General features: G+C 36.5%; 1 protein-coding gene across 2 annotated transcripts in view; it reads left to right on the top strand.

The window, feature by feature from the left end:
* The first annotated feature begins 2,774 nt into the window (after positions 1–2,774).
* The window catches only part of adam10a (ADAM metallopeptidase domain 10a), a 61,764-nt gene continuing 52,074 nt past the window's right edge, over positions 2,775–12,464 (top strand). For both annotated transcript variants that reach the window (XM_052560290.1, XM_052560289.1), the window contains exon 1: positions 2,775–2,942. In XM_052560290.1, coding sequence (XP_052416250.1) covers positions 2,876–2,942 — 67 coding nt within the window. In that variant the 5' untranslated portion in view covers positions 2,775–2,875. The remainder of the gene's footprint in view (positions 2,943–12,464) is intronic.

Genomic DNA, 12,464 nt, shown 5'->3' with positions numbered 1-12,464 from the left:
ACCCCTTCATAGACTCTTATTCACCGAGTCCGGCTCTACACAACCGCTGACTGTAACTTATGTGTCATTTTACTAGCAACGTAAAGGGATAGTTCACCCAAACCTGAGAATTATGCCATCGTTTCCTCACTGTTTTGTTTTTTTCCCCTAAACCTGCATGACTTTTTCTTAGGTGAAGCACAAAAGAAATGTCAGAACATTAAAGTCTGTGGCAAATAAAGTGAACGGAGAATGAGCTTGTCACATCTTTTTGGTAACATTCTGAAAGTCACACAAGCATTTACCCAGCATAATAAATATTATAGTCATAAGTTAGTGTACTTGTTTTTGTATTACTACAAAATCTAAGATTTCAAAAGAAACAAATGTGTAATATGTGTTGTTTAAATATCTTATTTAAACTGTGTGACAGCCCTTCTAATTTTCTTCAATTCTGCACCATTTAAACTCTCTGTAACTTTTTTTGAAGCTTTAAGATAATAGACTATTTATGTTAGCCAAATTTTGTTATTTAATTTGTTTTATTTCTTAGTTTAAATCGTTATTATCGTTTTGTAGGCTATATTGTCAAAAAATTAAAAAAGAAACAAAAAAATAGATTTAGTTCGTTCATGATAACTGTCACGCAAAGTTTATACACGTGACAGATTGATGAAATCTTTCATGGATTTATAATTTCTCATCAGTACTTATCGTAACCACGTGTGAAAGATTTGTACTGCATATCTTTCATAAACATCACGCAGTATGCCCCACAACAAACCCATAGTAATGTTTCTAATCCACCACGCGATGGCAACATTGACTTACTTAGGCTAATGTTGCTTATTATTTTCCACCTGTATACCCATGTATACCGTCAATTTTGATACCGTCTTCGTAACTCTGCATATTTGTCGCTGAAAGTGAATTAAATGTAACAAAACATCAATTTAGGAAGGTTTTTCGTTTATAAAAGCGATCTGTAAAGGACGTATTTTTATTTTAGAAGTGCAAGAATAGTGCTGATAAGGTCTATTTACAATTAACTAAAACAAGTTGTATATTTCATTTAGCGGTGGTTGAGTAAATTACAAATGGTAGTTTTTTTTTCTCAAATTCAGTGTAAAGCATGAAAATAAAATTACCAGTATTGTCTTAAATGAGAAGATTCATAGATTAATTAGAATAGCAATCGACTGACATACAAACTAAAATGATTAAGTATTAAGTACTTGGCATGAGAACGGATCTAAATGTACGACAACCAATGTTAATTATATTTTTAAATAGCTGTCATACTGTCTTCCAGTTTAATTCATTCGATTAAGTTCAACACACGACTCATAACGTGGTTGTGAAAGCGAGTGGGCGTGGCTTTCCGCACTGCGCCTGACGTCAGGCCGTTAGAGACAAGCGACACAGCAGCAAGCCGCCATGGTATTGGTATTTTAGATCGGAAATGCAATAACAGACATATCCGCAAAATATTTCAGACAAAAAGAAAGATTGTTCCAAGAAGGAAATTCTATTGGGGTTCCTTTATAACAAATATAAATTGGAGAAAGGCCTGGCTCCTGCCAAGTAAATTTTGCATTTCTAATAAGGTAAAGGAGATCCATTGTAAAATCCTTCATAAAATCTACCCCGTTAATCTGTCTGTCTCAAAATATTCTAATGTCGATGAATCATGCTCGTTTTGTAGTTTTGTGGAGGAAACAGCTGCCCATTTGTTTTTTGATTGCGGTGTCACCAACAAATTATGGGTTGACATAAGCACCTACATTTCTAACCTTACAAATGTGTCCCACACTTTTATCCTCAAAGATGTTATATTTTATTATGAAAATCCAAAGCTATTATCTGTTGAATATGTTGTTAATTTTCTTATATTGAATGCAAAATTTTTCATTCATAAACAGAAATGGCTTAAGTCTCCTTTGTCTTTCCCCCATTTTCTTATGGAATTGGACTCTCTTGTTTCATCTCTTAGACTTACAAAGAACAAAAAGAGTAGCAAGTTTTTGATGTATTATGACAACTTTTCCAAAAGAATGTAAGTTTATTTTTGCACTTTTATGTATCAATAATACTATAATTTTATATGCAAATCCAGAATGTCTAATTTATTTTATGTTTGCTTCTCATTGGAGTGTATTTATATCTCGCTTCCCTGTGAAACACTGTGAAAAAAAAAAAAAAAAAAAAGCACTGTAGTTTAAAAAAAAAAAAAAGCAGCAAGCCGCCACCATATACATCATATATTATATATTCACACACACACACACACACACACACACACACACATACACACACATTCACAGTGATGGGAGAAGCAAACCTTTTCAAAGCTTCGAATCAAATGAACCAGTTGCTTCGCATAATGATTCACCGTTTCGAAGCGCCACACGCTTGTGCACCCTGCTGGTCAAAACTGTTAATGCAACAAAAACTCAGGCAAAAACATGCATAAAAACGGCTTTTAACAAACCCAATACAAATGCTTTATTGAAATATTGAATATTAAATGCAATCAAGATAATGAAACACCATTAAATATGAAGTGTATGTATAATGTGGTTTTAAAATAAGTATTATTAATTTGCAGCACTTGTTTTGTGGAGAAATTAAATAGGGCCAGTAGGAGATGACAAGTCATCCTTTTAATTAAATAAATATTTCGTTAAAATAACGAAGCCTCGTTAATATAAATCACGTGACTTTGGCATTTCGTTATGCGATCCGAACCACTGATTCGAAACAAACGGTTCTCTGAGGTTTCGAAGCTTCAGCAGTGTTTCAAAAGCGGCCATCAGTACAGCGAGGGCGACTGCGCCTTTAAGACCGCAAAACTACCAGCACCAGCCGAACCAGCCTCGGTGTCAATGTGCGAGCGATGAATTTACTCGATATGGTTTTGTTCAAACTCTTGATGCTTTTATACTGCTTAAGCGACACCAAAGGTAAGTGGGGTTTGCTTTATTTCTGGAAAAAGTGACGGTTAATCGGATTGTGCTTTAGCTGAAGTGAGCTAGTATGGGAGGGGTGAACAACAGAGACCGAGCTTGAGTGCGGAAGTAAAACTAAACACTAAAATACACAACTTTTACTGTTGAAACACGTGGGATATTAGGTTTATTGATATAACGGCATTATTAATTAAACGGTGTGGTGAGGAGTTTTCATTATGACTTTGAGTGGGATATTTCGGGAGAATGACAATAAATGTCCTAGCTAGCTGTCAAAGACTGCCCGGCTAGCTAACTTAACGAGTGGATTCACGAATCAAGTAGTTAGGAGTGGAGACCAGTTATACGATCATTTAAATTGTACGTTTCTGTCCTGTTTGCAGTGTTGTGTTATTTCAGGAGTGCGTTGACGAGTCCGCAATGTTCGTGAGAGTTGGTGTTAAGCAAAAAAACCTTAAGGGCGAAATGAAAGACGCTATAACGTTACATCTTTACTGTTATTTCCACACTAGAGTGTTGTTTCTAGTCTAGTTCACTTTTTTGTACATGTTTTCATAAATTACTGAACAATGTATCAACTACAACAAATAACTGACTGTTGTAGTTTGGGTCAGGCTTAGTCTGTGGTAAACATAATTTACATTGTTTACTAACAATAGAAGTCTGTTGCAAGTCTCCCTTTAGATAGCTGGATAATCATGGCTTTGTGTGGTCAGACACAGAGCTGCTGCATACACTTAAAGAAATTGAATTGAATAGATTACTGTACACTTCTGAAGCAGTAAACACACTGTGCCCTCCTTCCTTGCTGTCAGACAGGAAGTGAAGTCTTTATCACTATCGGTCTTCCTTTTTTTTCCTCATGTTTTAAATATCTGCTACTACTTCACAGCAAGGTTACTTGGGCTGCTGAAGATGGCTAATTTTGAAGAAGTGTAATTTAATCAAGTGTATTGGGCAATGAACTGATTTATCCGGATGAAATACGGTGCATTCCTTTATTAGTAAGCATTCTTGACAGTTCAGCTTGGTTTAGGGACCTGTTTTGGCTCGCTGAATTTGTTGCAGTGGGATTTTATTTTTTTCCAGAGTATTTGGTGCTCATCTAGTTATTGTGTCCCTGGGCTTAAGACATACACCATCTGCCACAATTTCCGCCCTCGATGTCACTGATTTCCTAGATGTCTCACATTCTCAATCTTTGATATTTGCCCTTTTTGTATGTGTGTACATATGTTGGTCTGACCATTTCTAACAGCTAATGGCACGCTAACAGAACCAAACTAAAGGGTTAATTTTAGTTGAATAAAACCTGCCAAATGTAAACATGCCCTTAGATGAATCATAGACAGGTTTAATTCATTTCTCAATATGTGGGCCATATTACTCCTTTTTATGTTTAGTATATTTGAGGTGGCTCTTTGTTGCTTTTGTTAACCAGCTGTGAAAACATAAAGAGCTTTGTTGACATCCCCTTTGGCTCGAATATCAGCTCAAACATGTTGTTGTGCGCCTGCAACATCAACATCAGTGAGCTGTTTTCCATCAGCCTTTGGAGTTTTCTAAGGTAACAGATATGGTCTGTGTCCATATGTACTGTAGCATTGTCTGTTGTAGATTAATGGTGCCTGTGTGTACTGTGGGAAGTTGATGAAGATTACACCATCCAGTGATGAAATTGCTTGTTATTGAGCAACTTGAATACTCTCCCTGTGCGTCAATACAGTTGAAAAGCAAGTCAGCTACGCACGAATGCTAATGCTTTTGTAAACCATATTGCAATGTTATGTGATTCTGGTTGTTTTCATGTGGTTAGCAGCTTCTTCAACTATTTGCTAGATGGATCCTCCCACAAAGACACCTTCTTGTATGATGTGCCCATAGTCTAGCATTATCAGTCACCAGTAAAAATAGTCTTATGCTGGTAAATACAGCTTACATTTGATGTAAAAAAAATTTCTTTTTTGGCAAAATATCCAATAGACAAAAACAGAAAAAAGATTTTGACTTCATCAGAGCAATGGATAGAACACAGATTTACAGAGGAAACGGGCTCCTCACCAATGTTAGTCACAGACATCAATGGGCTTTCAAGTAATAACAGGATAAAAGTTTGAATGGAACATAAATTAAAGAAGAACTGTCAGTTAGTGTCTGACAGAGCAAATAGTTAATTCATAAGATGTATATTGTTTTCAGATAAGGTTTAAGTAATGTTTATTTGAAATATTTTCTTGCTCATACTTCTGCAAAATGAGCAAGTTGCATCTTGGAAAAGGCTGTGTATTTTCACATTTTGTACGTTTAACTTTGGTGCTATTTTTACGAAAGGCTGGATATGAATAATAAATAACTGAAAGCAGAGTTGACTGATAACCTTCTCTCTCAGACCAGTGCTATTAGCACTATATTTTTGTAGGGTTGCTATATGGTAGAAGGGTTTTTATATTTGAATGTTGTTGTTGTTGTTGTTATTATTATTTGTCCATCATAAGGTTGTTTTTGGTTATTTTTGTCATGACTTGTAGGTGTGTGCCATGATTAGCAAAGTGGTTATCATGCAGTGTATTCACATCACCACTAAAACTGCTTTATACTACCTCCAAATTATGAATCAAAGCAGTAATGAGCTGTGTTGTGCAGAGAGGATCTAACAGGCATGCACAGGCTGAATATCACCTCATATTCAGTCTACTAAGCTCAAGTTTTCACAGATTTTGAATTTTGAGATAACAACCCAAAATGACCCTCTCACAAGAAATGATTGTTCTTTGTCATAAATTCAGTTTATAAAAGGTAACGGGGGAGCAATAGGTTTCCCATTTACTGTAAAGTTTTCACTCCGTTCACCACTCATGACACCGGAGCGGTTTCCTCCAGCGAAAAACTAGCCCTTAACACATATGAACGCATACTTTAATTATACTTAATTTAATTACACTTATTTTATACATGCACTACTGTGCAAAAGTCTTAGCCACGTTCGTATTTTCATCCCAAATAATGGTGTTCGTACAGTTAGTTATGTATTTTGCTGTAGTGTGTCCATAGAAAATATCAGTTTACATTTCCAAACATTCATTTTGCCTTTATTTTTAATTCAATTCAATTCAATTCAAGTTTATTTGTATAGCGCTTTTTACAAAATAAATCGTTACAAAGCAACTTTACAGAAAATTATGTTTCTACAATATTTAGTAGTAGCTAGTAGTTTGTGCACATTTGACAGGATTTTAGAAAAAAAAATAATAATAATACAAGACGTAGTCAGCTAGACGATGAACTATCAATATTATTAAGTTATTATATGATTCAGTCACACATTTAGCAATAATTGTTAGTTCTGTTTGTTGATTCAAGGTTAGCATCATCTGGGGTCCTCTGAGGGTCAGCATCATCTCTTCTCAGGTGTTCTGGATCCAGACTGGAGCTTGTTTAAATCCTAGTTACCACGGGATGTAAATCCCGTGGCGAAACATAGAAACAAAATACAGACATCATTAGCATAGCTGCTGATCCAACAAAGTAAAATTAGTTTAACCCAAGCTAATGAATAAAAATGCAACTTTGAACAGATGCAACTACACTCACAATTAAAAAGAAACATTATTCGAATGCTTGGCGAAAGAGATGTGTTTTTAATCTAGATTTAAACAGAGAGAGTGTGTCTGAACCCCGAACATTATCAGGAAGGCTATTCCAGAGTTTGGGAGCCAAATGTGAGAAAGCTCTACCTCCTTTAGTGGACTTTGCTATCCTAGGAACGACCAAAAGTCCAGCGTTTTGTGACCTTAGGGTGCGTGATGGATTGTAACGTGGTAGAAGGCTAGTTAGGTACGCTGGAGCTAAACTATTTAGGGCCTTATAGGTAAGTAATGATAATTTGTAACTGATACGGAACTTAATAGGTAGCCAGTGCAGAGACTGTAAAATTGGGGTAATATGATCATATTTTCTTGACCTCATAAGGACTCTAGCTGCTGCATTTTGGACGACCTGTAGCTTGTTTATTGAAGAAGCAGGACAACCACCTAGAAGTGCATTACAATAGTCCAGTCTAGAGGTCATGAATGCATGAACTAGCTTTTCTGCATCAGAAACAGATGACATGTTTCGTAGCTTGGCAATGTTTCTAAGATGGAAGAATGCAGTTTTTGTAACATTGGAAATATGATTTTCAAAAGACAAATTGCTGTCTAATATAACACCCAGATTTCTGACTGTAGAGGAAGTAACAGTACATCCGTCTAGTTGCAGATTGTAATCTACAAGATTCTGTGTAGTGTTTTTTGGTCCAATAATTAGTATCTCTGTCTTATCCGAATTTAATTGGAGAAAATTGTGTCATCCAATCTTTTACATTTTTAACACACTCTGTTAGCTTAGATAATTGGGAAGTTTCATCTGGTCTCGTTGAGATATATAGCTGAGTATCATCAGCATAACAGTGGAAGCTAATTCCGTATTTTCTAATAATATTACCAAGGGGCAACATATATATTGAAAATAGAAGGGGACCTAGGACGGATCCTTGTGGCACTCCATATTTTACTGATGATAAATGAGATGACTCCCCATTTAAGTAAACAAAATGGTAGCGATCGGACAGGTAGGATCTAAACCATCTTAGAGCCTGCCCTTGAATACCTGTATAGTTTTGTAATCGATCTATGAGTATGTCATGATCTATGGTGTCGAACGCAGCACTAAGATCAACTATCGACTAGATCGACTAGAAATGAGATGCAGCCTTGGTCTGACGCAAGGAGCAGGTCATTTGTAATTTTAACAAGTGCAGTTTCTGTGCTATGGTGGGGCCTAAAACCTGACTGAAATTCTTCATACATATCATTTTTTATGCAGGAAGGTGCTCAATTGAGCAGACACAACTTTCTCTAAAATTTTAGACATAAATGGAAGATTTGAAATAGGCCTATAATTTGCCAGTACACTAGGATCTAGTTTTGGTTTCTTAATAAGAGGCTTGATAACCGCCAGCTTGAATGGTTTTGGGACGTGTCCTAAAGTTAACGACGAGTTTATGATATTGAGAAGCGTTTCTTCTGCTACAGGTAACAGCTCTTTCAGTAATTTTGAGGGTACAGGATCTAATAAACATGTTGTTGGTTTAGATACAGTGATAAGTTTATTTAGCTCTTCCTGTCCTATGGTTGTAAAGCGCTGCAGTTTATCTTTGGGTGCGATGGATGAAACTGAAGTGTTAGACGCTGTAGAATCTACATTCGCTATTGTATTTCTAATGTTATCTATTTTATCAGTGAAGAAATTCATAAAGTCATTACTATTTAACGTTGGTGGAATATTTGAATCAGGTGGCATCTGGTAATTTGTTAACTTAGCCACTGTGCTAAATAAAAACCTAGGATTGTTTTGGTTATTTTCAATGAGTTTGTGTATATGCTCTGCCCTAGCAGTTTTTAGAGCCTGTCTATAGCTGGACATACTGTTTTTCCATGCAATTCTAAAAACTTCTAAGTTAGTTTTTCTCCATTTGCGTTCAAGACTACGAGTTAATTTCTTGAGAGAGTGAATATTTTTTATTTTTAAAAATAATCTAGTTAGATTTTTGAATGCACACGCAGTCTGAAAACAGGCAGTGCTCCACTTGGAGATCTGGTCTCACCATCATCGAATCTGTCTGTGATTACATTAAGAAACAGATGAAACTGAGACAAACTAAATCCAGATGAACTGTGGTCGTATCTCAAAGTGCTTGAAGAAACCTTCCTGCAAAGCAGGAATCTCACTAGATTATTATTAAAATAAATGACAAAATGGACGTTTTGAAACTTAAACTGATATTTTCTACTGACACACTACAGCAAAAGATAGAAATAACTGGCTTAAAACCCTTTTTTGAAATACTAATGGTGAAAATACTAATGTGCCTAAGATATTTGCACCGTACTGTACTATGCTACTTTAGAAACAATGACCTTACAGTCATTCACATAAGGGAAACACAAGGAGCGTGTGAAAGTTAATGTTCTTTAATGCTATCCATAGATTTTTTTTTTTTTTTGGCTTTTTTTATTTTTATATATCAGTTCAGGTACCGGTACCATTTTCAAAGTATCGAAATGGCACCGGTATCGTAAAAAACCCAATCGATACCCAACCCTATTCGTCATATTATCAACAATGTCTTTTGTCTTTCTTTTTCCTCTTAATTGATTTGTGTAGTTTTGTTTTCATTTGGTCCTGAAAGGATCAGCAATGAATGTAAAAATTTTATTTATTTTTTGATCTTACATTTCTAATGATTCCATTCTGTTTGCTTTCATTGCTGTGCAGACTACAGACCTCAAAGCTGTGCATAACCAGCAGGAAATGAAATGGATCGCTCAATATCAGCACAATTTGTATTTCCTGCAGTCTTGTGCCTGTGGCTAAATCATGGTTGAGCTGATTTTCAAAACAGCAACACTTTTTGTTAATGTGATATTCCATAAAAATATACAGTATATGAGAGATAATTCAGTTTGCATCCTATCACATTTAATTGTAACTAGATATTGGCATTACCTTGAGCATTGGTTCTAAAAAAAATTTGGCATCAGCTATTATAACGACTACTACTGTCATATTTAAGACATACTAAGTATTGAAATAATATTGCTGATGTTAAATACAAAAATATTTGTCCCCAAAGCATGAATTATAAGGTAAAACTACTAACGAATCCTTATACATTGTCTACACACACAAAAAAAAAAACATGCTATAGAACCACTGATATATAATAGTGGTTCATATATAGAACAGTCAATAAAACATGCGGCGTGATACGACAAATCCCCCGAAAGTAAACTGCTGTCGATTTCTCTTCATGATGTGCTGACAAAAAATGTAAAATGATTTTCAATGGTCGCTTTGTCGCGTCCATTCTTGACGGGCTTTAGCTGATGCGACAACTTTCGCGTCCGGTGTAGACACTGTGTAAGGAGAGATGACGAAGGACGATGGGGAATGATTTGCAGATCCTCATTACCACTGACAAACACATAATCTTGTAAAATGTGTGGCAAGTACTGCTGCTCCATAGTATAATCAGAGTATGTGCGACCGCGAATCTCGAAAGTGAAGGTGATACTTAAAAGCGATCGGGGGGGTCATGATGCCGGCTTAACATCGTGATGTTTATCAGCCAACGCCGATGGACGACAGCATCGTCTGTCAGCCCAACCCTAGTTTCCATGATTCTAAAATAATGATCATAATGTTATTGATATAAGATATAAATGTTCTCCAGCAGACACTGTACCAGCTTAAATATTTCTCTTTACAGCACTTTTGTTGTTTAAGAAGGTGATTTGGCATTTGTCTGTCTATAAATAGTGCTACGTATATAATCAGATTACTGTTCCTCATACCAATTTCACTCTGAGCATTACCAGACAGCTTCTCCAGACAGTTAGCTTCTCTTAACCCACCCTGCCCTGTGTCGTTACGATAACACCCAGTCAGGCGTTCACACCTCATGCCTCAATGTATATTTCACTTGGTTTTTACCCTCTTTTTCCAGACCGTTTACCCTCTCCACTGCAAACCTTGGCAGTTCCTGTATTTTCTGATAGGGATAAGTAAACAAATCTGACTAGAGAAAAGAACCAACATAATTCTAGCCGATAGACCTTTAATTGTTTTCAAGGTAGTGTAAGTTTCAGTATTCGGTACCAATACCAGTGAAAATACACAGTTCTTAGTAGGGCTGCACGATATTGGGAAAAATTTACATTGCGATATTTTATTTTTCTGCAATATAAAATAAAAAAATATTCTTACAAACAAAAATGGGGTGAGCAAGCTTACATTCTCATCGTGTCAATTGATTAATATGCGCGAGGGAGAGAGAGCAAGACAGCGCTCGTGTTGTTTGAAGACATTGAGCGTGCGGCCGGGGCTCACTTTGCACGCGCTCTCTCGATGCTTAAAGAACACATCATGCAGCCCTAGTTCTTAGTACCAGTTTTAGTACCAAAGCAAAAACACGATTATTAAAAAATGCCTTGCACTCTATTTGTGTCAGCATATGCAAATTCATTCTCTGCCAGCAGGAAGTGCTTCTAGAGCAGTGGGAGAGAGGTTTCTCCGGTAACGGCTGTAATCAAATAAGCGCTTAGCCAGCGCTCACAAACGTTGCTCAAGTATTACAGGCAAGATGAAATAAAAATTAAATCCATTATTTTCAAAGACAGATGTTTTCCTTTTGAAATACAGTGATTAAAAAAAATCACTCACACTGTGTTTCGACTTTAACACACGCAGTGCTCACGTTTATTCAACGAGGTCAAAGCCTTTTGGATAATCTATTTGTGGCGATCGGTTTTGATATTGTGGCGGGCCACTACAAATAAATCAATGTATTGCAAACAGAATGAAACTTAGCTGCTTGAATGCTTTCATTTGATCTAGGTTCTGTCTTTAAAGTGTTTTGGTAGTTTGGTGTGTTTCATCTATAGAGAGTATGTGAGCGGAGCGAGGAGCAGATTTATTTTAAAAGTTGGAGCATCATGGTTTTCACTCGCTCCAAAAGCGCTCCACCACTGCTCCATCAACAGTACAATTCATGTTAAGCGCATATTTAGCAACTCTTGGAGGGCGCATTAAGAACCAGGTTGACTAGGTGCTCAGTAAGTTACCACCGGTACTTAAAAAAAAAAAAACCTGGTGCCATAACATTTTCATTTTTTAGTACCGTCTTGGTAATGAAGTACCGGGTCTTTTGACAACACTAGTTCCGGGGACAAATTGCCAGTTCCTTTTGCCACAGTATCACTTTCAGTCCACTTAAGTTCTTTGTAAAGTGTGGAGAATATTTGGCTGCTGAGTTCCCAGGCTCACTTACTTGAAAATAAGAGTATTTTTCTCAGATTGAGAGAAATGAAGTGGAGCACATCTTACCAGTGGCTCAGTCCAGCTCATGTAGTCCAGATCTTGGCATAAGAAAAAAACAATATCTCTATGCTATTAAACACCCACCAATAACTGCCCACAGCTTGGGTCCAAGACAAAAACTGATCTGTCTGACCAGTAGTTTATCCAGGGGTTTGAATCCAACTTTATTGCTATGATTAACTGGGAAAAATACAGGGTTGGCCTTTATGAAGAACATTTTGATATAACTTTTTCATTTTATATAGAGGGTTTTAAAGGATACTATTAAAATGTTACTTGAGCTAGACCAATCCAATTCCAGAAACCCTGTAATTCCTTTTCTGTTTTGAACCCCGGGTATTAGTTTCTGTCTTGTCACTTCATACCCTTTGAAAGTCTTAACTGTAAGTCTGAGTTGTCATATGTGTGGTTTCTCCATAGAGCTCTGTCTGTAATCTCTTCTGGCATAGGCTAAAGGAAAGAGAGTATAAAGGTCACAGACCCCACACACATGCTCTGTGAACCCTGCCATAGCATGATAAATCATGAGCCAAGCTGTTTCCACTTCCTGTAATTTTCTGACTGTGTACCACCCAGTTCAACTTCACACTTCAGTGT

The sequence above is a fragment of the Carassius gibelio genome, chromosome B7 (assembly GCF_023724105.1).
Source record: "Carassius gibelio isolate Cgi1373 ecotype wild population from Czech Republic chromosome B7, carGib1.2-hapl.c, whole genome shotgun sequence".
NCBI lineage: Eukaryota > Metazoa > Chordata > Actinopteri > Cypriniformes > Cyprinidae > Carassius > Carassius gibelio.
Note: the sequence above shows the minus strand (reverse complement) of the source record. Positions and strands in the feature narration are given on the sequence as shown.